This window comes from Orcinus orca, chromosome 2, assembly GCF_937001465.1.
Source record: "Orcinus orca chromosome 2, mOrcOrc1.1, whole genome shotgun sequence".
NCBI lineage: Eukaryota > Metazoa > Chordata > Mammalia > Artiodactyla > Delphinidae > Orcinus > Orcinus orca.
Window position 1 is genome coordinate 15878997 of NC_064560.1, and position 27501 is coordinate 15906497.

The following is a 27501-nucleotide window of genomic DNA, read 5'->3' on the forward strand; positions in this document are numbered from 1 at the left end:
ACAATAATACAAAATATGTAGGAATAAATTTAACAAGAATGGGACAGGACTTATATGAAGAACATTATAAAACTCCATGGAAAACTATAAGCCTTCTGATTAAATGAAAAGAGATAACATGTTATTAGATGGAAAGATGATATTATGAAAATATTATGTTAGTAAAAACTGATGTGGAAGCTAAAAGCAATCCTGAGAGAATTTTAACCAAATATTTGAAAAACAGATAATACTGACTTAAAGTTTATATATGCAGGTTAGGCCTAAAGACACTGAACTCTGACCCCAGACCCATGTACTTCTAGGAATACGTCTCTGGATTTATTTTCTTGCAAGCCTGCTCCACAGAATACACTGACTTAAGAGACCCGTGGAATTACAATATGCCAAAGAAAGTGTTTCTGTTAATCTGAACTGTTCATTGTAAAACTCTTGTACACCCATATACCCCAGAAGAGCTAGCTAACCAGCACAGTATAAAAATAAAGAATGGAGGGGTGATTTTTGGCTGTGTTGGGTCTTCGTTGCTGTGCGCAGGCTTTCTTTAGTTGTGGCGGGCAGGGGCTGCTCTTCGTTGCAGTGTGCGGCCTTCTTGTTGCATTGGCTTCTCTTGTAGCGGAGCATGGGCTCTGGGTGCACAGGCTTCAGTAGTTGTCACACGGGCTCTAGAGCACAGGCTCAGTGGACGTGGCTTGGTTGCTCCGCTGCATGTGGGATCTTCCTGGACCAGGGATTGAACCCGTGTCCCCTGCATTGGCAGGTGGATTCTTGTCCACTGCACTACCAGGTGTATAGTGAGGAGGAACCAAGATGGCGGAGTAGAAGGACATGCTCTCACTCCTTCTTGTGAGAACACCTGAATCACAAATAGCTGCTAGACAATCATCGACAGGAAGACACTGGAACTCTCCAAAAAAGATACCCCACATCCAAAGACAAAGGAGAAACCGCAATGAGACGGCAGGAGGGGTGCAATCACAGTAAAATCAAATCCCATAACTGCTGGGTGGGTGATTCACAGACTGGAGAACACTTATACCACAGAAGTCCACCCACTGGAGTGAAGGTTCTGAGCCCCACATCAGGCTTCCCAACCTGGGGGTCCGGAAACAGGAGGAAGAATTCCTAGAGAATCAGACTTTGAAGGCTAGCGGGATTTGATTGCAGGACTTTGACAGGACTGGGGAAAACAGATACTCCACTCTTGGAGGGCACACACAAAGCAGTGTGTGCACTGGGACCCAGGGGAAGGAGCAGTGACCCCAAAGGAGACTGAACCAGACCTACCTGCTAGTTTTGGAAGGTCTCCTGCAGAGGCAGGGGGTGGCTGTGGCTCACCATGGGGACAAGGACACTGGCAGCAGAAGTTCTGGGAAGTACTCCTTGGCAAGAGCCCTCCCAGAGTCTGCCATTAGCCCCACCAAAGAGCCCAGGTAGGCTCCAGTGTTGGGTTGCCTCAGGCCAAACAACCAACAGGGAGGGAACCCAGCCCCACCCATCAGCAGTCAAGCGGATTAAAGTTTTACTGAGCTCTGCCCATCAGAGCAACAGTCAGCTCTACCTACCACCAGTCCCTCCCCTCAGGAAACTTACACAAGCCACTTAGATAGCTTCATCCACCAGAGGGCAGACAGCAGAAGCAAGAAGAACTACAATCCTGCAGCCTGTGGAACAAAAACCACATTCACAGAAAGAGAGACAAGATGCAAAGGCAGAGGGCTATATGCCAGATGAAGGAACAAGATAAAACCCCAGAAAAATAACTAAATGAAGTGGAGATAGGCAACCTTCCAGAAAAAGAATTCAGAATAATGACAGTGAAGATGATCCAGGACCTCGGAAAAACAATGGAGGCAAAGATCGAGAAGATGCAAGAAATGTTTAACAAAGACCTAGAAGAATTAAAGAACAAACAAACAGAGATGAACAATACAATTACTGAAATGAAAACTAAACTAGAAGGAATGAATAGCTGAATAACTGAGGCAGAAGAACGGATAAGTGACCTGGAAGACAGAATGGTGAAATTCACTGCTGTGGAACAGACTAAAGAAAAAAGAATGAAAAGAAATGAAGACAGCCTAAGAGACCTCTGGGACAACATGAAATGCAACAACATTTACATTATAGGGGTCCCAGAAGGAGAAGAAACAGAGAAAGGACCAGAGAAAATATTTGAAGAGATTATAGTCAAAAACTGCCCTAACATAGAAAAGGAAATAGCCACCCAAGTCCAGGAAGCACAGCGAGTCCCATACAGGATAAACCCAAGGAGAAACATTCCGAGACACACAGTAATCAAATTGGCAAAAATTAAAGACAAAGAAAAATTATTGAAAGCAGCAAGGGAAAAACGACACATAACATACAAGGGAACTCCCATAAGGTTAACAGCTGATTTCTCAGCAGAAACTCTAGAAGCCAGAAGGGAGTGGCATGATTTACTTAAAGTGATGAAAGGGAAGAACCTAAAACCAAGATTACTCTACCTGGCAAGGATCTCATTCAGATTTGGTGGAGAAATCAAAAGTTTTACAGACAAGCAAAAGCTAAGAGAATTCAGCACCACCAAACCAGATCTACAACAAATGCTAAAGGAACTTCTTTAAGTGGGAAACACAAGAGAAGAAAAGGACCTACAAAAACAAACCCCCCAAAATTAAGAAAATGGTAATAGGAACATACATATCGATAATTACCTTAAACGTGAATGGATTAAATGCTCCAACCAAAAGACACAGGCTTGCTGAATGGATACAAAAACAAGACCCATATATATGCTGTCTACAGGAGATCCACTTTAGACCTAGGGACACATACAGACTGAAAGTGAGGGGATGGAAAAAGATATTCCATGCAAATGGAAATCAGAAGAAAGCTGGAGTAGCAATACTCATATCAGATAAAATACACTTTAAAATAAAGAATGTTACAAGAGACAAGGAAGGACACTAGATAATGATCAAGGGATCAATCCAAGAAGAAGATGTAACAATTATAAATATATATGCACCCAACATAGGAGCACCTCAATACATAAGGCAACTGCTAACAGCTATAAAAGAGGAAATAGACAGTAACACAATAATAGTGGGGGACTTTAACACCTCACTTACACCAATGGACAGATCATCTAAAATGAAACTAAATAAGGAAACAGAAACTTTAAATTACACAATAGACCAGATACATTTAATTGATATTTATAGGACATTCCATCCAAAAACAGCTTTCTTTTCAAGTGCACACAGAACATTCTCCAGGATAGATCACATCTTGGGTGACAAATCAAGCCTCAGTAAATTTAAGAAAATTGAAATCATATCAAGCATCTTTTCTGACCACAACACTATGAGATCAGAAATGAATTACTGGGAAAAAAACATAAAAAAACACAAACACATGGAGGCTACACAATACGTTACAAAATAACCAAGAGAACACTGAAGAAATCGAGGAGGAAATCAAAAAATACCTAGAGACAAATGACAGCGAAAATACAATGATCCAAAACCTATGGGATGCAGCAAAAGCAGTTCTAAGAGAGAAGTTTATAGCTATACAAGCCTACATCAAGAAACAAAAAAAATCTCAAATAAACAATCTAACCTTACACCTAAAGGAACTGGAGAAACAAGAAAAAACAAAACCCAAAGTTAGCAGAAGGAAAGAAATCATAAAGATCAGAGGAGAAATAAATGAAATAGAAACAAAGAAAATAATAGCAGAGATCAATAAAACTAAAAGCTGGTTCTTTGAGAAGATAAACAAAATTGATAAACCATTAGCCAGACTCATCAAGAAAAAGAGGAAGAGGACTCAAATCAATAAAATTAGAAATGAAAAAGGAGAAGTTACAACAGACACCGCAGAAATACAAAGCATCCTAAGAGACTACTACAAGCAACTCTATGCCAATAAAATGGACAACCTGGACGAAATGGACAAATTCTTAGAAAGGTATAACCTTCCAAGACTGAACCTGGAAGAACCAGAAAATATGAACAAATCACAAGAAATAAAATTGAAACTGCGATTAAAAATCCTGAAACAAACAAAAGTCCAGGACCAGATCTTTACAGGTGAATTCTATTTAGAGAAGAGCTAACACCCATCCTTCTCAAACTCTTCCAAAAAATTGAAGAGGAAGGAACACTCCCAAACTCATTCTATGAGGCCACCATTACCCTGATACCAAAACCAGACAAAGATACTACAAAAAAAGAAAATTACAGACCAATATCACTAATGAATATAGATGTTAAAATCCTCAACAAAATACTAGCAAACAGAATGCAACAACACATTAAAAGGATCATACATCATGATGAAGTGGGATTTATTCCAGGGATGCAAGGATTCTTCAATATACGCATATCAATCAATGTGATACACCATATTAACAAATTGAAGAACGAAAACCATATGATCATCTCAATAGATGCAGCAAAAGCCTTTGACAAAATTTAACACCCATTTCTGATAAAAACTCTCCAGAAAGTGGGCATAGAGGGAACCTACCTCAACACAATAAAGGCCATATACGACAAAACGACAGCAAACATCATTCTCAGTGGTGAAAAACTGAAAGCATTTCCTCTAAGATCAGGAACAAGACAAGGAAGTTCACTCTCACCACTATTATTCAACATAGTTTTGGAAGTCCTAGCCATGGCAATCAGAGAAGAAAGAAATAAAAGGAATACAAATTGGAAAGGAAGAAGTAAAACCTTCACTGTTTGCAGATGACATGATACCATACATAGAGAATCCTAAAAATGCCACCAGAAAACTAATGGAGCTAATCAATGAATTTGGTAAAGTTGCAGGATACAAAATTAATGCACAGAAATCTCTTGCATTCCTATACATTAATGATGAAAAATCTGAAAGAGAAATTAAGGAAACACTCCCATTTACCATTGCAACAAAAACAATAAAATACCTAGGAATAAACCTACCTAGGGAGACAAAAGACCTGTATGCAGAAAACTATAAGACACTGATGAAAGAAATTAAAGATGATACCAACAGATGGAGAGATATACCATGTTCCTGGACTGGAAGAATCAATATTGTGAAAATGACTATACTACCCAAAGCAATTTACAGATTCAGTGCAATCCCTATCAAATTACCAATGGCATTTTTTACAGAACTAGAACAAATCATCTCAAAATTTGTATGGAGCCACAAAAGACCCTGAATAGCCAAAGCAGTCTTGAGGGAAAAAAACGGAGTGGGAGGAATCAGACTCCCTGACTTCAGGCTATACTACAAAGCTACAGTAATCAAGACAATATGGTACTTATACAAAAAGAGAAACACAGATCAATGGAACAAGATAGAAAGTCCAGAGATAAACCCACGCACCTATGGTCAACTAATCTATGACAAAGGAGGCAAGGATATACAACGGAGAAAAAACAGTCTCTTCAATAAGTGGTGCTGGGAAAACTGGACAGCTACATGTAAAAAAATGAAATTAGAACACTCTCTAACACCATACACAAAAATAAACTCAAAATGGATTCAAGACCTAAGTGTGAGACCAGACACTATAAAACTCTTAGGGGAAAACATAGGAAGAACACTCTTTGACATAAATCACAACAAGATTGTTTTTGATCCACCTCCTAGAGTAATGGAAATAAAAATAAACAAATGGGACCTAATGAAACTTCAAAGCGTTTGCACAGCAAAGGAAACCATAAACAAGATGAAAAGACAATCTTCAGAATGGGAGAAAATATTTGCAAACAAATCAACGGACAAAGGATTAATCTGCAAAATATATAAACAGCTCATGCAGCTCAATATTAAAGAAACAAACAACCCAATCCAAAAATGGGCAGAAGACCTAAATAGACATTTCTCCAAAGAAGACATACAGATGGCCAAAAAGCACATGAAAAGCTGCTCAACATCACTAATTATTAGAGAAATGCAAATCAATACTACAATGAGGTAAAACCTCATACCAGTTAGAATGGGCATCATCAGAAAATCTACAAACAACAAATGCTGCAGAGGGTGTGAAGAAAAGGGAACCCTCTTGCACTGTTGGTGGGAATGTAAATTGATACAGCCACTATGGAGAACAGTATGGAGGTTCCTTAAAAAACTAAAAATAGAATTATCATATGATCCAGCAATCCCACTACTGGGCATATACCCACAGAAAACCGTAATTCAAAAAGACGCATGCACCCCAATGTTCACTGCAGCACTATTTGCAATAGCCAGGTCATGAAAGCAACCTAAATGCCCATCGACAGACGAATGGATAAAGAAGATGTGGCACATATATACAATGGAATATTACTCAGCCATAAAAAGGAACGAAATTGGGTCATTTGTTGAGACGTGGAGGGATCTAGAGACTGTCATACAGAGTGAAGTAAGTCAGAAAGAGAAAAACAAATATTGTATATTAACGCATGTATGTGGAACCTAGAAAAATGGTACAGATGAACTGGTTGGCAGGGCAGAATTTGAGACACAGATGTAGAGAACAAACGTATGGACACCAAGGGGGGAAAGCCACGGTGGGTAGGGATGGTGGTGTGATGAATTGGGCGATTGGGATTGACATGTATACTGATATGTATAAAATTGATATGTATAAAATTCATACATATACTGATATGTATAAAATTGATGACTAATAAGAACCTGCTGTATATAAAAATAAATTAAATAAAGTTCAAAAGTTTAAAAAAAAAGAATGTAGGTGTCAGTCTCCCCACGTTAAGCTTTCCAGGCCAGCCTCAACCTTACCTTTTGGAAAGGATGCACCCCCTTACTACAATTGCCTGGAAGGGATTCCTTACATGCTGCGAGAACATTTATAATGACTTTATAATGAATTTAGGTAAAAAAATCACAAATATTACCATTAAGAAGGAAGAAAGAAATCATAAATAAAACCAGTGAAAGGAGGTTTGGATCAGGAATGCAAAAATGGTTTAATATTTGAAAAATCATTCATTTTATTAGAAACAAAAAGGATAATATCACGATCATACGATTATCACAACATATGCTGAAAAAAGCACGTGAAAAGTTTTAACATGCTTACATATATATGTGTGTGTGTGTGTATATATATATACATAAACTTAACAGACTATGAATAGAAAGAAACATCTTTTTTTTTTCTTTTAGCATCTTTATTGGAGTATAATTGCTTTACAATGGTGTGTTAGTTTCGGCTGTATAACAAAGTGAATCAGCTATACATATACATATATGCCCATATCTCCTCCCTCTTGTGTCTCCCTCCCAGCCTCCCTATCCCACCCCTCTAGGTGGACACAAAGCACTGAGCTGATCTCCTTGTGCTATGCTTGGAAACACCTTTATCTGAAACAAAACAACCTTTTAGGAACTATAGCATTCAAGGCTGAATTACTGACAGCTTTTCCCCTAAATAGGAACAAGACAAGTACAGCAGCTATCACAAGCTCTATTTAACATTTTTCCAGAAGTCCTATCTAGGGCTATAAAACCAAAAAGAAAACAGAAGGCTTAAGATTTAGAAAGAAGGAAGTAAAATTGTCATTATTTGAAGACAAAGTAATTTTGAACCCAGAAAATTTGAAACATTTATAAATTCTTAACTATAATAAAAAAAGTTGGGCTTCCCTGGTGGCACAAGGGTTGAGAGTCCGCCTGCCGATGTGGGGGACACGGGTTCGTGCCCCGGTCCGGGAAGATCCCACATGCCGCGGAGCGGCTGGGCCCGTGAGCCATGGCCGCTGAGCCTGCGCGTCCGTAGCCTGTGCTCCGCAATGGGAGAGGCCACAACAGTGAGAGGCCCGCATACCGCAAAAAAAAGTAAAAATAAAAAAATTAACAAGGTCATTGAATACAAGGTCAGTATTTTAAAATATAATTGTACTTATATATACAGCAACCAAAAAAATTAAGTTTTTAAAATGTGACACAGTAGCTGCAAAAATATTAAAAACCTAAGAAAATATTAGCAAAATATTTTTTAAATCTATGCACTGAAAGCTTCAAATATTTAGCAAAATTAAAGATCTAAATAAATTGAAAAATTAGAAACATTTGAAAAATCATTTTTCAGTGAAAGACAAATCAAGGTTACACACAAAAAATCATTTTATGCCCATAAGTTTTTTAAAAATTAAGAGAATATAATGTCTATTGATGGTAGGCAAATAGAAAAAAGCACTCCTTTTTGCTGCTGGAATTTTAAGTATTAAAATTTGATGGGGAAGTACATATCTTTTGGTAAAAATATAGGAGTCTCACTTTTAGTCCTTTACTGCATAGAATAAAAGCTCCCCATATAAGAAAATGCATACAAGTACCGATTTTGCAGCATTGTCATAATATTGTCACTCAATACGAGTATGGGTAGATATATTATGGCATATCCAGACCAAAGAAATAAAGCAAAAAAACACAAAGAATTAGGCTTTTTCTGTTTCCAGGCAAGGTTGGGTATCAGGGACCAGATTTAGCCTTCTGTCTAACAGTAGCAAAGAAATCAAAACAATATATACTAAATAATAGTTTTCAAATGTAGGGCAATGGGAATGTAGAACCACAGGATAATGATCTCTAAGAGGGGAAACAAATGAACTAAGCCATACAATTTCCCCAGCTTACTGCCTAAACCGCGTTTCCAGCTGCCGTTCAGGGAGGGGAAGCCAGGAGGAGTGTGGTCTCCTCAAGTTGAAAAGATGGCACCCCGGGGAGACTCAAGTGGCTACAGTTCATAAAGCACAGTTCCAGGAGGGGAGAGCTGCAAAGAGAGAGAGCTCCAGAGAGCTCCCCCCAAATTTCCACCTGAGTACTGACCAGGGCATGGATATAAGGAAACTACCTGAGGCTGGAGGAAAACCTTCTAAAAGGGGCAGTTGAAGCATTGCCTCAAGGTCCCAAAGGGCCAGAAATAGTAGGGTCTTTTCACTAACCAGAGTGGAAACGTTAATTATACATAGGAATTGGAAAGAGTGCTCAAGTTAAGTGAAAACTTATATCCAGACAAAACCTGTAGGCAAATTTTATAGAATATTCATAATCACCAAAATTTAGAAACAACCCAAATATCCTTCCATCTGTTTACACCCAACTCTAGTAATATGATATATACTCAATAACTGGTTTGAGAAAGGAAAAAAAAAATCATTATATGAGCTTGGAGGAAACGTACTATTAATACATATAGTTCTAATAATTAACAGTCTCCTTCCTATCATAAACTTTAAATTTAATCCAATCTGTCACAGAATCTTAAGGGAAAAATGAGACTCATTGGCACAAAAGCAACAATTAAGATCTCACTCCACTGTTAAATAATAAGCTGCATTTACAGTTTTAGATAACGGATGGATAGCCAAAGTCTCCCTTCCATCCCCTAACATCCTCCCCAACCCCAATTTCCAGTGGTTGAAGACACAGTCAATACTGTTAGTTTTCACATACTTCTTTGGAAATCTCAAAGGAGAAACAAATATAATAATGTCCAGTGGGGTTATACAAGCTTAAAGAGGATCTACAGTACAGTTGCCTTATTATAAAGTTAATATGATACTAATGTACCTTTGTAATGTTATCCAAACAAAACAAAAATAGAACAAAACCTTGTGTTTTCCTTGGAGCTTCACAAACCCTTACTGGAATGCCATATGCAGTTATGGTTGCTCTATTTTAAGGGGAAATGTAAAAATTGTACTGCTGATTAAAAGTATATATGTGGAAGAAGTAAGATTGTTTATTACAAAGAAGCCATAAGAGTGATTACATTGCATTCAAGTATTTGTAGATTTATTTTAAAGATAGTGCTAACTCTCTGTTCTTAGAAAAAGGATTAAACTATTTTTCTTTCTGTTTTATGAAATTTGGATTGCTCTAAAAAGAAGACAACCCTACTGTACATGATTCATGACAACTAGAGAAAATTACCAGAAGACTTTTCCCCTCTTCATGCCTTCAATCCAACCTTTTAAAAAGTGTAACGAAAAGTTTTGTTATTAAAACAATGCTCCTTTCAGGAAACTCAATTAAGCACAACTTATTAAGTTGATCAGGACAATTTAAAGCAAGACAAACCAGAGTTGCATTTATAAAGTCTATAGATAGAAGTGAAAACACATAGTATCATCATTCACAACAGGAAAGAAAGACAACAATTTTGGGGGGGAAGGAAAAAGAAAAGAGGAAAATGTCCTACCATGATTTGTGTTTGTTGTGTTCTCAGCATCAGGAAGATGGTGGTCTACACTCGTCAACCTTTTCACGAATTCCCAGTGTGAATCTTCTTCTGTGAGAAATGGCTCCCAGCCACAGAAACCAGACTCAAAGCCACACCTGACATGATTTGCTGTTATGCACAAAAAGAAAACTGGTAAGGAGAAATGAAGGGGGAGCAAGCAGGGAAACACTGACTCTATGTTAGCCAATGAACTTAGGCAGTCAGAACTGTCACTCCACTTCGTAAAGAATGTTTCCCGATCATCAGAATAGTTTTACTTTTTCCAACCTCACAAAGTGTTCCATGTGCTGTGTGAGGCATTGCCCCTCTATACTCTTCTGTTTCCAAGCCTGGCACATTCCACCCTGGTTGGCCATCTCCATTGCATTTAATGAGACAGGGTGAAACTCTACAGCTTTTCAGAGAGTAACCAATTCACCTGCCAAGATGAAAAAGATTCACCTGCCGAGATGGTTAAAAAAAATTTGAAAGGATGGTATTTAAATTAATTCTAGACACCTGAAGAGCTTGAGGTCAGCACCTTAGAATTCATTCTATTAAGCTACTTTAAGAGCTTCTCAAAAAAATAGAACAATCCCTAGCCACTTTGCATTGCAGGTAAATTAGATATTTTGAACTTTGCTTTGTTTCCCCTTCTTAATACACAACTAAAAAGTTGAAAAATACTTAAGTTCCTACCTTTATCACAAAGCACAACTTCTAGAGAAAGTCGGGATTTGGGGTAAGCTTCCTAAGCACCTTTCCTAGCTTTTTCACCAAATTAGTGAGGAAAAAACAAAAGTTTCAGCGGGCTGGGCCATACACCAGAAGTTCTAACAGCTTGATTTGTGCTTTCAGGAAATTAGCTTTTATGTGTTTAAATCTTCTTTTCCTGAAATAAGAATCATAGTATCAGCCTATCTTAGTTTGGGGGATAAATTAATACAATTAATTTAAAACGTATTTCCAGGTATTTCTCTTTATGCAGACACATTTTCATAACAGATGGGAGGACAAAATAATTCTTGGTCGGAAAACACCTAAAGTTTTGACAAGCTCCCTAACATCACAATTCTATTATCTTTAATAAAAGTAATAATAGATGTGTTCTCACTGAGCTCCAAGTATGTGTCAAGTATTTTGCATATATTGCCATTTGTTTTCACAAATACCCTACACAGCAAGCATAATTATCCCCGAAAGATTTTCTTTTTGAAATTTTAGCACTAAGCAACTCACCTATGGTAAGTTTTAGTAAATGGAATGTCCAGGCTTTGAGCTGTTTGACACCAAAGCTTATACTTTGAAGCCTCCCTGCACCTGGGACTCTGTCTCAAAATTTAAAAGACTGCTTCACTGTATGCTTGCTCTTAACCATTATTTTCAGTTTTAAATAATGTGAGCAATTTTATAAGCAATATTGAATAAGCCCACTATATCTTAATAATCAAAGGATTTTCAAATTTCTATAAAAATGGAGGCCTGGTTTCACGACCAGATATTTCATCACTAACGTGTCAACTCTTAAAACACTGAAGTGCACTTTGTAAGTGACAGGGCCACTTAAATTTTCTCTACGTGTAAATTCAACGTATAGATCTTAGAGCTATGCTTGTTTCGACAGTCATATAACGGATATATAATGAAAGATATTTTTCTTTACAAGCAAATATTATTTTCCCCTTAAATATATTTCCCCAAAAATAAAAACAAGTAAATTAACTATCATGTAATAATGAAAAAACGTTGCACATCACCTCATGGTGAATCAACATGACAAGGAGATGCTGTTCACCCACATAGTACTTGGCTGGAAATCTATTGCTTCTGGATGTTTCTTTTCACAGCTCTGGCTACAGAGTTGATAAGCTACTGTTACTGATAAAAAGTGAATGCTCCAAGGAGAGCCTCTTCTGTTCTGTGACAGTCTTAAGAACCTATGACCTAGCTGTGACTGTCTTCCTGGGCATCCAGAAAATCCTCTGGTCTATTCTTTGGTCCTCTGTGAACTTTGCCACCTGCTAAGCTACCTCCCAGCTCTTCTAAGTCAGTTGGTAGAATGTAGAAATAGACAAGATTTGAAATATATACTTGACCCGTGAAATGTGCTTACAAGTTGCAAATTCTTGGTCGTGAACTTGGTCAAGGAATCCTTCCACCTCCCCCACCACGGGTACACTCAATTCCTAAACACACACATCCTTGAAATAGAAAATCTTCCATCTGGGTTGGCCCAGGATTGTCCCAGTTTACACCTGTTGTCCAAGGATAATAATACCTCTCCTCTTTCCTCTCAAGTGACTCTGTTTGGGCAATAAATTCAATACTGCCCTATTGGGGCAATAAATTATATATTAATTCACAAAGGAAGCAAGTCCATGCAGATAACAATCTTATTGTTATATGCAATGGTGTGAAATAGCTATAAGACCAGTGAGTGTGGAAATGGAAAGTCACCCAAGCATCACCAAACCCTTCCGCAGACTCTTCACATCTGTGCCTGTGTCACTCAACTGCAAAAATGTAAAGAAGATTTCAAGACGAAGTAACTTTGGATTGAATAAATGTTGAAATTTGGCTTTAGGAGAAAAGTTCAAACCATTTCTTTCATTACCTGGATGTTTTATCAGTTAAAATGTCAATCACTGCACTTTCCACAGAACACTAAACACCACTGTCCTTTGAAAAATGAAAATTAATTTTTAAAATCCATCACTATAAAGATATATGAAAGCACAATCGTGCAATCACCTCTGTAAAAATCTTGGTGAACTTCTCAGATGTTTTTACCAAAGACATTCGTTCCAGTACACTTCAAAGGACTTGTTTTAAAGCTATATATTCTAGAACTTAACTGCACTATAAAATACAAGTCAAGCTTCAAACCAAAGTTGAAGTTCTTCCATTAATATTTCCCCTACATAATTCAAAATATTTAAGGTGAAGTTATAAATATCTGAAGAAAACCAGGAAGGCCAAACACATTCTGGCAGCTAATAAATGTCTTATGAAACCACATGTGTTAAACGTTAAATGTTTACAAAATCTAAAAAATCATGTATTCATATAAACAAAATGTATTCATTACAAACAGTGATTTTGATTATGTGGTTGCTTTTATTTAAATTTCTGTGACTACGAAACACATTTCACCATCTCTAATCAGAAGATGAGATATGCCACAGTTCATAATTTTAGTGAAATTTCACTGAGTTCATCAGTTAGAGTAATATTTTTAAATTATGACAATGCTTTGTCTTGCATATTTAACCACTGGAGCATATTAGCAGAAGAAAAAGAATTTCATTGTGGCGGCTGAGGAAAATTCTGGATCGTGAAAATTAAAATATTTATGAACTCTCCAGTTTGGAAGTAAATCAGTTCTCTATTACGTAAGAAAAAAGTTTGCATGGGAATGCTCCATTCAATAAGCGTATATTAGGCTTTAATATGATTACAATATATAAACATTTTGTTAATATTTATTGAGAACCTACAAGGATCTTTTCTCCACTAAATATACATGTATTTCCCTTACCCTCAGGAAGTATTGTTAGTATTCAATATTTATTTTTCAAAATATGGAAGACATCCAGAGACAGTATCGCGGTAAAGATTAAATGCATTGCACTGGATTCTTGGTTTAAGCTTCTTTCACTTGAATATTGTACCAACATCTCCTTTGAAGTGTAACAATTTATATTAGCAGGTTAAATGCTCTAACAACTCCTATTTATTCAATTAAAAGCTTTTTTCCCCATGGAATTGTCCAAACGGTTTTGAGTTAAACACACATCTGTCAATCCTGCCATCCTTTTTGGAACATACAGTCTTTTTCTGTATGTTATGATTGAAAATTAGATATATATATATATATATATATATTCAAAATTTTATTGTGGTAAAATATACTTAATATAAAAATTACCTTTTTAACCATTTTTAAGTGTACAGTTGAGTGGCACTAAGCACCTTCACACTGCTGTACACCCAACACCATCATGAATCTCCAGAACTTTTCCATCCTCCCAAATCCAAACTCCATACCCATTAAACACTTAGCCCCCATTTTTCTCTTCCCCTCACCCCGGCAACCACCATTGTGCTTCCCATTTCTATGAATTTGATCCCTCTAGGTAAGAAGATTTATACAACATGTGTCCTACTGTGACTTGCCTACTTCACTTAGCATGTCTTCCAGGGTCAGCCACCTTGCAGCGTGTGTCTACATGTAAGCATTGGGTATATTTTCTTTGTAAGTTGTTCAGCTAGTCAGTGTATACCTTTAGATATGGCTGGCACACGTTATATTAGAAATGTTTTAAGAATATATTGCATATTTATTTTATTCTTAAATGTCCCTATTTTATACAGGATCATGTTAATAACGATCAAAAATCTATTGTTTGGAATCGCGCAGTATTTGTCCTTCTGTGACTAGCTTATTTCACTTAGCATAACGATTCCGCTTACATGAGGCACCTAAAATACTCACACGCATATGTTATTCAGTCGGTATAAAGTTTCAGTTATGCAAGGTAATGTCTATAGTCAACAATACTGTATCATGCACTTTTGTCAATTGTTTTGCAATACTTAGTGCTTTTAAAATACTTTTGCAATACTTAATGCTTGTCAAAAATACAGCCTTTTGTGAAGTATTTTGAGAAGGGAGAAGCAGAAAGAAAGCTCACTTGTCTGCCACTAACACCGGTTCAGCAGGGCCTTTTTTATGTTCATGTGAACGATGTATTTGAAGCTGAAGGTGCTGTGGAGGACAGGCGTTTCCTGCGCATCTCCTGCACCAATCGTGAGGATGGAGCCTTTTAGGGTGGAATTGGCAAAGTTTTACTGGACAAGAGCGTCTAGACTGTTTAGAACTTTGACAGGTGACATCCTCCACTCGGTAAGGGTTAGATGACTTCGGACAAGTCCTACAAAACTGCTTGAAGTAAACCTCGTGAGCGCGGGGTTCACACCTCGCACCTCCACTTTCCCATCCTTGCAGTAATCACAGCCTTCTTCCAGCTCTAAGAACTGGAAACGCCCGCCGCGCTCCTCGCTGGCTCCCGGCTCTAGCCACCACCTGTTCCCGCAGCGGCCAGCTCGCCTCGGTCAAGGTCACGCTGTCTGGGGCCTCCCCACCGGAGGCGGCTGCTTCAGGCTCCTGGGAGAACGCCTCCCCAGGCCTCCCGCGGCTCCCAGATCACCCACACCGTGGCCTGGGCCACGCCCTCCTCTAGGGACCACGGCCATTGGGGCGCCTTCCTCGGCGACACCTCTCCTGCCTCGGGGTGTCAGAGATGGTGGCCCTCCCTCTCCCTCCGGTGCCACCAGCTCCGCTCGCCCTCTCGGCCCCTTCAAGGAAGGTGATGCGGCGGGATGCAAGGACTCGGGACAGCGCGGGAAGCGCACGCGTCCCGGGGCACCGGGATGCCCTGCTTGGGGAGGCCCCCAACCTGGGTGCCCTGCGGGGGAGGCCGAGCTGCCTGCACCCGCACCCTCAGGTCCGGGATCACAGGGGCAGGGGGTCGCGGGTCTGCATAGCCCCATGCACCGTCCCAGCGAGGGCTGCACCGAGATGTCGTGGCGCGTGTTCACCTGCAAGGGCCCATCGAGGCTGCTGACTGCAGGGTGAGGCGGGGCCTCACCTGCGGCAGGTGGTCCGTGAACCTTGCCCGCTGGGAGATGTGGAAACACTCGGCGGCCCTCAGCTCACCGCAGCCCCGGAAAGACCACGAGGTTGTGCAGAGGAAGTGGGAGGGTAGCGCCGGCTCGGGTGCCGCCAGCGGCCCTGCCCAGCCGCGCCCTTGGCTTTGGCTGCCAGCGGATAGGGGTAAGGATCCTGGCGGGGGCGCAACCCGGTACATGCAACCGTCCAGCACCTTGGCCTCCAGGGCACCCACATGCATAGCCCCATCTAGTTAAGAAGATAAATCTTGCGTCAAGTGTTCTGACTACAAAAGAGGTGGGGGGAGGGCAGGGGAGGACAAGGAAAACTTTGGAGGTGAAGGATGTGGTGACAGTTTCACAGGTGTATGCATATGTCCAAACTTATCAAACTGTATACATTGATTTTGTGCCGATTTTCATACAATAATTATACCTTAATAAAACTATTTTAAAATGTATTGTTTGGAATAATGCCCTTAGGGATTAGTGAAGTACTGGGAGTTTTGTTTCTATCATGAAAGGCCTCCAATTTGCCTCTTAAGACTACTTTTTTTTTTTTATTGCCACCTGTTTTCTCTCTCAGCCATCTCTTCAATTCTGAAGTCTTTTAGGCACAGTGGTTCTCAAACTTTAATATGCAGGTGAATCACCTGGGACATTGTTAAAATGAAACTCCGGATTCTGTAAGGCTGGGTTATATCCTCAAGTTCTGCATTTCAAAGGAACTCTCAGATGCTGCCGCTGATACTGCTGGTCAAGGAAGTAACGCTATAATAGCAAACTCTAGCAAAACCCATTTCCCCTTTACCATTAACCGCTTTTGAAAAGGCACTAGGCTACAGGCTCAATCAACTACATTTGTCAAAACAGTACAAAAGTAAGAGGAACTTGGTAAAGAAAGAACACCTGAGTGAATGTGCCTTTTGCAAAAATCACACTGACTACAGATACCAACTGACAATATTCATGAGTTAATATTTACCGAGTCTCCAGTACTCCTGGTGTATTCAAACTATATCTATGAGCTACAGCACTCTGGAGATTCATCCTATACTGGGATACAAAGAAGATATAAAAGCACTTTCCTTGTGCTTCATGAACTTTAAAATTCTATTTTTAAGAAAAATTTGTATAACGAATTCAAATTTGTAAAATAGAAATTTAAAAGCATGTGGGAAATGTTTCAAAGTGGCTTTAACTTTCAAAGGAAAGCCTCTTAATTTGTAATAACATATGTATGCATGTGTATATATGCACAATATGTTAAACACTTTAGTGCAGAAAATAGTGTAACGTTATATCAATTCTAATAATTCAATTACTATATAAATAATTTCCTCAAAGCAAAAATGATTGTACAAATATTTACATGAAATACTCATGCTGACATCAAAGTATATGGATATTTTGTAATATGTAACATGGCTACCTTTTTTTTTTGGTCATATCCCTTACATAAGGTTGATCTCAAGCAAGCATGACAGGTTTTCTTTGGCCAAATGAGCTTACATTATTTGGAATACTTATCAGACTAAGAAGTAACACTATCTGTTGATAAGCACAGCCATCTGTCCCTGAATTCACACAAAGGAAATGGCAGGATGGTATCAAGATATACTCTATGGGGAAAATGCCAGATAAGTAATCAATAAAACTTCAATAAAGGAGGAGAAATGGGAAAATATGTCCAAAATCAAATGCTAAAGTATCTACCAATACTCTAGGTGGAATTCGATTAAGAAAACCAATTAAAGGAAAGCCTTCACCAGAGGAAAAAAAGGAGAGAAGAAGCTAAGTTTCCACATGTAAAATTGAAAAGATAAGAAATATATTTACTTTCAGTTATTGGAATTGAGAATAATACAAACCATTAGAAAGGTGAAATTTCTCCAAAAGAAATGAACCAAATTGTCTGTTAAAAAGCATTTAAATGAAGCATAAAGAGGAATGTGACACTCACATTGGAGAAAATGAATGGTCCTCATATTTTTTAATGAACAAAAAGAGAGCACCGAAAATATCCACAGAGATCATACTGGTAAGGAGATTATTTTGCTTCAATCTATGGTTAAGACCAGGTGTCTGAGGAATTAATTGAATTCCTGCTTACAAACAGGCAGAGGATTTCTCGCTTGCTTTCCCATCTTCCCTTTTCTACACCCCAGTCCACTGCTGTTAATAAAATGCTTACTTGCCCATCAGCAGAAGCATTTTCATTAAAAAAGTGACATTTATCTTACTGCCATACTTTTCTTTTGCTCAACAAAATATATCACTAAAATAAAACACTGCAGCAAAATAAGTGTCAAATTTTTAATAATTAAAAAACCCTCTTGTTTGTGACATAAAAATTGGATGCATTTAGTTTTAATTCATTTCTAAAGAGACACAAGTATCTTAGTTGCTAAGTTACCTCATATGAGAACCATCACGTAGGTTGTAAATTACATTATATTTCCTTTCTCATACAACTAGGTTTGAATAGTAATGGAATTTCTCATCATTACTCCTATCAAAGACTCTCCATAAACGGTGTGAAATGAAGTTGTTGGGCTTTTTTGCCTAGTCATGAATACCAACCATGGCTGACATGACTTCTATGTCACCATGGTTGTCTGGAAGGCCATGGCAGCCCTTCTCCTCTTTACCCTTTCCCCACAGCTTCCTACATGATTGGTCAGAATGGAAAAAGCCCTACATTTAATAAAGGTTAGCAATCCATAATATATGTCTCCAAAGAGAAGAGTACAAATAGGTTCCCTCTCCCATCCATTTTCCTCTTTCATCAACACACACACACACACAAACACACACAACTAATCACAACTATTCATTTGTTGAACAAGCAGAGAGATTTCAAGTGTTAGCAAAAAGCACCAAAACATCATAGAGATGTAAGATAGAGATGCCCACGAGGAAGAGTAGTGATGGCTTCAGAATGAGAATGTACATTCATCTTACTTCATACAAATTAAATGTACCTGCTCAAGACAAAGACTCTTAAATCCAAGCATAGTCATGAATGTGAGCATATGAGTAAACCATTAATTTACTTACAGCAAGTCGCTGGATCCTCATCACTCTCATCAGAACAGTCCTGCTGAGAGTCACAGACCAATTCCTGGGCGATGCACTGGCCGCTGGCACAAGTGAATTCATCTGCAGAGCAAAGCTGTCTGGATGGGGCCTGTGCACAGGCGTAGACCCAGAGCTCGTCTAGCCCAATAAAACCTTTCTGGCTCAAAACAGTCCCTTCAAAAATAATCTTCAGGGAAAAACAAAGAACAATTTGTGAGCTTACAATCTCTTCAAAAAGACCCAAAAACAAATAACAGAGATTAAAGAATTATTAAGAAAAATGCCTGTTTAAAGAGCAAGCAAATACAACTAAGAATAAAGTTCCTATTTGATCAGCTTGACCCACACACATAAGACTGATGGGCACATTAGATCCACTGAGGCCTCTGAGAAACGACCCATGATCTGACGAAAGCATCCCATTTAACCACCGACAACGTCCCTGACTGCAAACTTGTTGTTTGGTCATCTTCACAGCCTGCTTACTTTAATATTCAAGGAAAAGAATAAGTGTTAACACTACTTATACTAGAGCTATAACTGCATTTGTTTTTTTAACTACTAAACTTAGTTATTGCAATGCATGAAGGGAAATGTCAGGCAGACAGTAAGATACACAATAGAAGAGAATATTTAAAAGAATAAATTTAGGGCTTCCCTGGTGGCACAGTGGTTGAGAGTCCACCTGCCGATGCAGGAGCCTACGCGTCCGGAGCCTGTGCTCCGCAACGGGAGAGGCCACAACAGTGAGAGGCCCGCGTACGGCAAAAAAAAAAAAAGATTTGACCTGAGTAGGGCTAGGTACAATGAAAAGTAATTGCTCTCCCCAGATATACAAGACTACATCCCTAATTTCAATGCTAATTTAAATTAAGCAATGGGTGATAAATTCATAACTACAAAGCTAAAAATTAAACTCATGATAAAAAATACTTGTTTTTCCCTTTTATACCTGAAATGTCTTCAGTCCTTCTGGTATTAACACATCCGCTTTCACCCATTTTCTGCGAGTTGATATGTTGTATGTCCAAAATATTTCTTCTTCCTTTGATCCAAAGAAAAAGACATCACTCATTCCCCAAATTCTATTCCCATAGTTATATATGTGCTCTCTTAATTACATTTCAGTAGATTTTACCCTACCTGTAGGATATTAAGTACTAAGAAATCTAAAGTATTGGTTAAAAAGTTATATAACATTTTAAAAGAAAAATGAAGAAAAGGAGAGGGGAAGGGATGAAAAGATAGAGCACAAAGGATTTTTAGGGCATTGAAAATACTCTTTATGATATTATAATGATGGATACATGTCATTCATTATACATTTGTCCAAACCCATAGAATGTGCAACACCAAGAGTGAACCCTAATGTAAACTAGAGACTTCAGGTGATAATAACATGTCAATGTTGATTCATCAATTGTAACATGTGTACCACTCTGGTGGAGGATGCTGATAATGGGTGAGGCTAAGCATGTGCGGGGACAGGGGGTATAAGGGAAATCTCTGTACCTTCCTCTTGATTTTGCTGTGAATCTAAAACTGCTCTATAAAAATTATTGTTTTTAAAAATAAGGAAATAAAGCATGTCTACATAGTACAGCTGCCTATTCTTTTTTTATGATGGAGAGTAAGGACAGAACAAAAATTCGAACGGAATCTTGAATAAAGTACTGCACTTCAAAAAATAAAATTCTAAATAGCAACTAATAAACCAGCTATTTATATCTTAATCCCACTGACATTACTTCATTTTGCAATATTGCCATGATAACAGGAAAGAAAAAATGGCAGGCAAATATTTAACATGAAAGTTAAAAAATTGTTATCAGACATATTTTCTGTACAATCTCATCTTACATATTTTTTCCTATGGAAGAATTCATTCCAAGTTCCAAGTAATACACTTGTTTTCTGGAGATTATACTTCTATTTGACTCTCCAGTCACTCAGTCAAAGACCTTTTCATGTCTTCTAAAGCATGCTATGTCATGCATTTGTATGGTGATCATTTTCTAGGTTGCAAGGTGTATCCAAAATTATGTTACTATATACTATGAGGTCAGATATTCGATAAAAGTCTATAATGTACTCCACAATTTTGCCTATGGTAGTGGACTTTATGATTTATGACTGTGCTTTTATGTTCTGAAATAATCCTATTCTTCCTTAGATTTAGTGAAATATATGTATAATGAACTATGGTGAAAATGCAGACAGTGGCATAAATATGTCTCAGGTTGAGCTCTGAGACTACCTCTGTGTTCTCCTTCTGAGAGATAGGGAACAGCACTGAAAGGTGACATCTAGTTGTAATTCACATGACACATGACACTCATAATTTTTCAGACTGTCGTTAGCCTTCATTTCCTCATTTGGTTTCACTTATTTCATTCATACTTAAGATTTTCTAAAAATGAATCTATTTTTAACTTAGTCCTTTGCCCTTTGTTATCTACTCCAATTTCCAAGTCTTAAGTATTTCAGAAGATAGTCGAAACCAATTAAAATATACTTCATTCCATTACTTATTCATATCAATGGTTAAGACTTCCACAAGACAATGAAACATACATGGGGGACACATTTTCGGCTGATAGCTTCCAGGTCACATCACAATGAAGTGAAGTTATAAAAAGTTGATAAATACAGCAAATCTTTCTTTCAATAATTTCTAATGCAACTTCAATTATTTAGCATCGAGACACGACATTCTCCACAGATGCTGTTAGTGACACTACTTGGCAAGCTGCATTCACCATGTCCCCTCACTTTAATTTTATGAGGATAATTTACAGCTATTGTGCTCTTTCTTCACAGTGCCTAACTGATTCCCCCATTCTACTTGAAGAAGAATGCATTTACCTTTTTTTCAGAAAGCTGAGCAGAGTTCTTTCTAAACTTAAATGGTTTTTCACACAAGAAGTTAATGGTATATTGTGTATGAAATCCAGAATTTTTTTAACACATTTTCCTATCTGACAACACAAGCAATGAAAAGGAAAAAGGATTTACCTCAACTAAATGAAATCAGCTTTTATTTTATTTTTGTCCTTACTCTCAGACTCTTATCTAGTTACTTTCAACAGGTGTCAATGTAAAAAAGAAACCCTCAGTTCCGAAAAGCCTTTCAAGGGATGTTCTAATTTTCTATTATCCTAAAATCAATCAAAATTATTTAAATGTCTTTATTCCCCTAGACCAGGATCAATAATGCCATTTTACCTTTCAAGAAAAATATTTATCACTAGATCTCTTAGAGATCAGCTTATCCTTCCCCCTTTCAATGAAAAAAATCAAGGTATCAAATTCAAGGTTATTTTTTTTTAACTCCTTTTGATTGCATGTGGTGATAGGACCATGTACTGTGGCAAAAACCTTCCTTCAAGGAGAGCTTATTATAGCTTTAAAATCTGTATCATACAAGAAAAGATATTTTCTAAGGCATTTTCTTTCCTGTCCCAACTATGTGTTCCTGCTATTTATTTGCCAATGGGAATTTTAAAATATGTAAAAGGCACCACAAGCTGGACACCCCCACTATCCTTGGCTCACTGACATGGCAGCTGTCCTCAGGATAAAAGATAGGCCATTGCTATGATTATTTTCTTATAGATGATGGACAGAGACTTAATCCTAAGAATAGTTCGATGGTACAAACTAGAACTGCTACACACTGAAGCTGACTTGAAAAGTTTCAACTTTTTAGTTAACTTGTCTTTCACCTATTTTCTATTCCTCAAGTTCTAAAGTACTCTGAAAATAAAGAAAATTACCCTCAGCATTCTCACCAGATATTTCTTGGTTCATCAGCACATTTCGTTCTAAGGGTTATTTTCGTTATTCTATTCATGGAATATGTAAATGATCATTTTCATCAAGAGCTAATTTTTTAAATGATAGGTTTGAAGTCCTTTTAACTTTGTGATAAAACATCAACTTGTCATTTAAATGTGCTTTGATGCAGTTTGCATTGGTGACCAACGTTTTACGTGTATAGAGCACAGCAAACAGTGTCAGAAAAGACTGGACACTGCCTTGCAGAATTCTGGGTAAACTAATGGATCAAACATCAGTCAACACTCTCTAAGATGTACCCCCACCAATTGGTTCTGATTAGCACATTAGGTCAGTTCTCCATAATTAACTTCTTCTTTTCCTATAATGTGGGAGATGGAATCTTGGTAAGTCTATTCTCATTATATGAGGTGGTATCTGAAGCCAATTTGTTTGCACTTTTTTCTTGTGCAACCCCAGAGCCAGCAGAGGAATGATATTGCTCACTTTCAATAATTCAAAACTCCATATCCACACACTGAAACTTAAAACCCATCACTGATGTTCAGGGTAGATTAAAATAATCCTTAGTATTAGAAGATAGATAACAAGTTTCTACTCAAACTTAGGACAGTGACTCATTCAAAATCTAATGACTATTGATTACCCACCATGTGAAAAACACTATTGTAGGACCGTATATTTTTAAAGCATCTTTAAGTATAATATAAGCTCAACAAAATTATTCCAGACTTTTTTTTTATGCCTTTGTGAAGAAGGATTTGGAAATTACAGAAAATTTCAAATTGCATGAAAGCTCAATGGGCTTGGTTTACATGGTACAGGTGATAATAACTAAAAGGTGCTTAAAGCTTGAATGGCATAACATATACGGTTAAAGTTTAACCTCTTTTTTTTTGTAAAATTTCTCCCAATTATCTGGAAAGTTTGGAGTATTACACAAAGGGCAGGGAGAGGTTTCTGTCTCTCCACCCACCCCACACCATGTCAAATTGAATGAAATATATCAAATAGATTCTAGGGCAGTGGACTGCCAAATATTGCTACAAAAAAAAAATGTTACAAAATGCTACAAATTGTGTCTCATCCGGGTAACAAAGGACAATGTATTAGGCCATCTGATGAGAGTAGTCATTCAACTTCATGCTTTAGAAGTCTGGAAAAGAGAAGTAGAAGAAAAAAGACTGGATATGACGAAAACAACACAAAAGGAAAAGGGAGAGATGATATGATAGAACTCAGAAGAAAAGGGGAATGTCTCTTGAATGTTCAAGTATCTTGGTAATAAGCAGTCTGATACTTGAGGATTAATTATGAAGTCACTGCAAACTTCAGAAAAGAATAGAAGAAAACGCTGTTGACAGATGGTTAGTGGCACTTGTTAAGTACAGATGACAAACTTTTGTTGAATAATCAATCTGGCTGATGTCATGCAGAAGTTTCAGCTGGATTTATCCAAAGCATACTGAGCCCAAGGAAATAACTTGCTTGGATACTTTTACTGTCTTTCTTTTCCAATGTCAGAATTCCTGCAATTATTGTCAAATGCTTCCCATTTGTAGAATAACTGCTGTATACCCCTATGGTTTTTTTACTCCTACCTATAAATAAATTCTTCTTCACAATAGAAGTTCTTAAAGTGTCTCAAGTGTTTTCCCAATTGTAGAGAATTGTTTTCAGTTAGTTAGTTTAAAAAAAAAAAAAAGACATGGATTTGTTTATTCACTAGCATTACCACTACAACTTTCACTCTGCCCAGCACACCATTTTTTTTAAATTTATATGACTCATTTGGCTGTATTTAATCAGCAATTACCAATCTTTTAAAACTGTATCTACTGTACCAGAACAAGTAATTTGCTTCCATCATATTTACAGCTTTAAGTATACAGAGATCAAAAATCCAGAACAGATCACATCAGAGCTTCAGTATAGAGTTAATAATACAGAATCCCAAATATATTATTACACCATAGTGTTTAATATATTTTCATGAATTTTACCAATTTTATGAAATATTTTGCAAACTACCACAGTGTACATGACAATATCTCCTAAACCAGCTTCTTAATACTTCTTTTTAAACGTATACCAATTAAACAACATTTGTGTTATTGTATAGCACAGGGAACTACATTCAATATCCTGCAATAAACCATAATGGAAAAGAAAAAAACAAATTCCCCCTCAGAAGCAAAAAAATAAAAAATAAAAAAAAGTTAAAGGTATCCCAAATAAAGTCAAGATAAGGAATAGCCTACATGCAACTGAGAAATGGAAACAAAAGTTGCCAAGAATAGAAATTTCATTTATTCAATGAATTTGAAATTAATGCAAGTTTCTTCTCACCTTTTTATTATACAGTCCTACTCTCAGAACACTGTTTTCCATAGAGTAATAGAATTGAAGATGACAGCTCTTGCCCAAGCAGTGACACACAGAGCTATTTAGATAAGCCCTGCTGCCTAAATGGTTAAGAGAAGAAGCATGCTTAGCCCCTACCCATATATAGTAACCTGAAAAATAAAGGGGAAAAAACGCAACTTAGAAAAAATTAGCTGCTTTCTGTTTGAACAAAATTATTGTATTACTTTTCCAAATCAAGCTTGAAACACAAATATTTTATTTAAAATACGATGTTTTTAAAAGATTGCATCAACTACAAATTACAGATTTTCGTTTCCATATTTGATTTCTAAAATGCATTGTAATCGCCTCCTAATTCCTAAAATCAGAGTTTGACAATACCTTCAATATGAAAATTCAATATTCTTATAAAAAGAAATCTACTGATATAAAAATCTCTGTGCCACCAAATGATCATTCTTTTGAATATAACAATGCAATCTTTCTTTAATCAAAAATTCCTCATCTTTCTTCCCAAAATTATTTTCCCTTTTGATTATTTTTTCTATTCTTCACAGAAAAACTTTTATCGTTTAAGGGAATATAATTTAAACTGCCCTCTTTCTTACCAAACTACATGGAAGCATCATATACTTACAGTCCTACTAAACTACACATATGGATTGTATAGTACATAAAAATACTGTCAATCAATTTTTTCCATCTGATTCTTAAAACCAATTTGGATTGCTTTTGAACTCAATAATATATACAATACAGAGATACAAAGATATTTCTATGTTTCATAACTTCAATTTTCAAAGATAAAGTCTTTCAAATGTTTTATTTCTTTGTAAGAGAGCAAATATTCCTGCAACATCTAAAAACTTTGAACTTAAATTCAGTGAAATTTATTTACTAGACATGTTAGCCTTTAATCAAACTAGTATATAATAAGTTAATACTTTTCCTCTGACCTATATGTAAGGAAATGATAAATAAAATAACACATTTTTACAAAAGCAGAGACAGATTAAACAAGATAAAACATCTCAAAAGATAAGGGAAAAATAGATATGCCAAGTGATGAGCAGGGCTGAAACCACAGAACTCTTGGATGTTGGGACCAGAAGCAGGCTGTAGTAGCTAGAATTTTGACTAATTTAAATGTTGCAAAATCCTGGATGGACAGAGTCAAATTCTCTCTATGAGGTCAAAGATTAGGTCTGGAAATCATTCTCGTAAACTGAGGTGGGAAAGATACTTACCCTCACTGTTGTGGGCTATGGCTAAGTGACAGTACGTGCAAAACTCCAAGCATTACCATCAAGTATGAAACCCTAAACCAGGATTGTTACTCAGATAAGGTTCTGGGTTGCTGAGTAATACCACGATAAAATTGCTGAACAAGGAGGTAGGAACAAAGTAGAAGAGCAGGAAAGAGTAAGGTGGGTTTAGAAAGAGAACAAATCTAATTGAAAAAAAGCCTGCAAAATTTCCAGTTTCTGGACCACCATGTAAGAAGCTTGGAAGTTGTTATTCCTGTCCACTTAGCAAGAAAATATATGAACAAACTGAAAATCAACAACTCTTCTTAGACCCCTAGGAAAACTGAGGTCATGGTACAAACCATTGTGCAAGAATTGGTGAGGTAAGCAGATACAGAGAATCACAACTTTCAAGAGCAGAATCCCAAAATTGTATGGGAAAGTACAGGGGTGGAAAAAACTAGATTGTGATCGATGAACTGCTGGAGGCTCAGTGTGAAAACATTTGCGAGTTAAAAACTCCAGGCAGTCCCATCTTAGGGAGGACCCCACTCTTTTGTGAGTTTTACCTTCAGGAGCCCTACCAGGTTCTCACAGTAAGAATCAGAGAAAAATCCTCTTGTGCCTACAGCTGGGGGAGAGGAAAAGTAGTCATTTTGAAATATACCTGGACTCTCCTGTTATCCTTAATAAGGCTTTCACTCAAGAGAAGCTTTACGACCAGCTAACCGACTGGAGATCCTAACTGGGAGAAGTGAGATATCAAATCCAGCAGGTTCTAACCTTCCACACGACAGGAGCAGAATACCCAGATCCAGCCCCCACTGGATCAAAGACTGAGATCCATTCATAGGACTATAGGATGCTTCCCTTCCCCTCACAACTTATCACCACATCAAAAGTGGTCCTGTATGATAACAAGGAAATATTACCAAAAGAACTGCGGGTCTCAGACCTTATTACAGAAGATATCTTTAGAGAAACCCGAAGACAACAGTGGGACCAGAACAAGAACACTACATGAAATTTTAGTCTCAGACATTAACGGCTACAGCCAACAGTAAACAGAGCCTAAACTCTAGCTGGATAAACATAAAAGCTCACATTAAA

General features: G+C 37.4%; 1 protein-coding gene across 1 annotated transcript in view; it reads right to left on the reverse strand.

Moving 5' to 3' along the window:
• MALRD1 (MAM and LDL receptor class A domain containing 1) overlaps nucleotides 1-27501 on the reverse strand; it is a 589021-nt gene that overhangs the window by 501535 nt on the left and 59985 nt on the right. The window contains exons 7-10 of the mRNA XM_049705518.1: nucleotides 25127-25293; nucleotides 19932-20024; nucleotides 18959-19166; nucleotides 10208-10357 (exon numbers count right to left, since the gene is read on the reverse strand). Coding sequence (XP_049561475.1) covers nucleotides 10208-10357; nucleotides 18959-19166; nucleotides 19932-20024; nucleotides 25127-25293 — 618 coding nt within the window. The remainder of the gene's footprint in view (nucleotides 1-10207; nucleotides 10358-18958; nucleotides 19167-19931; nucleotides 20025-25126; nucleotides 25294-27501) is intronic.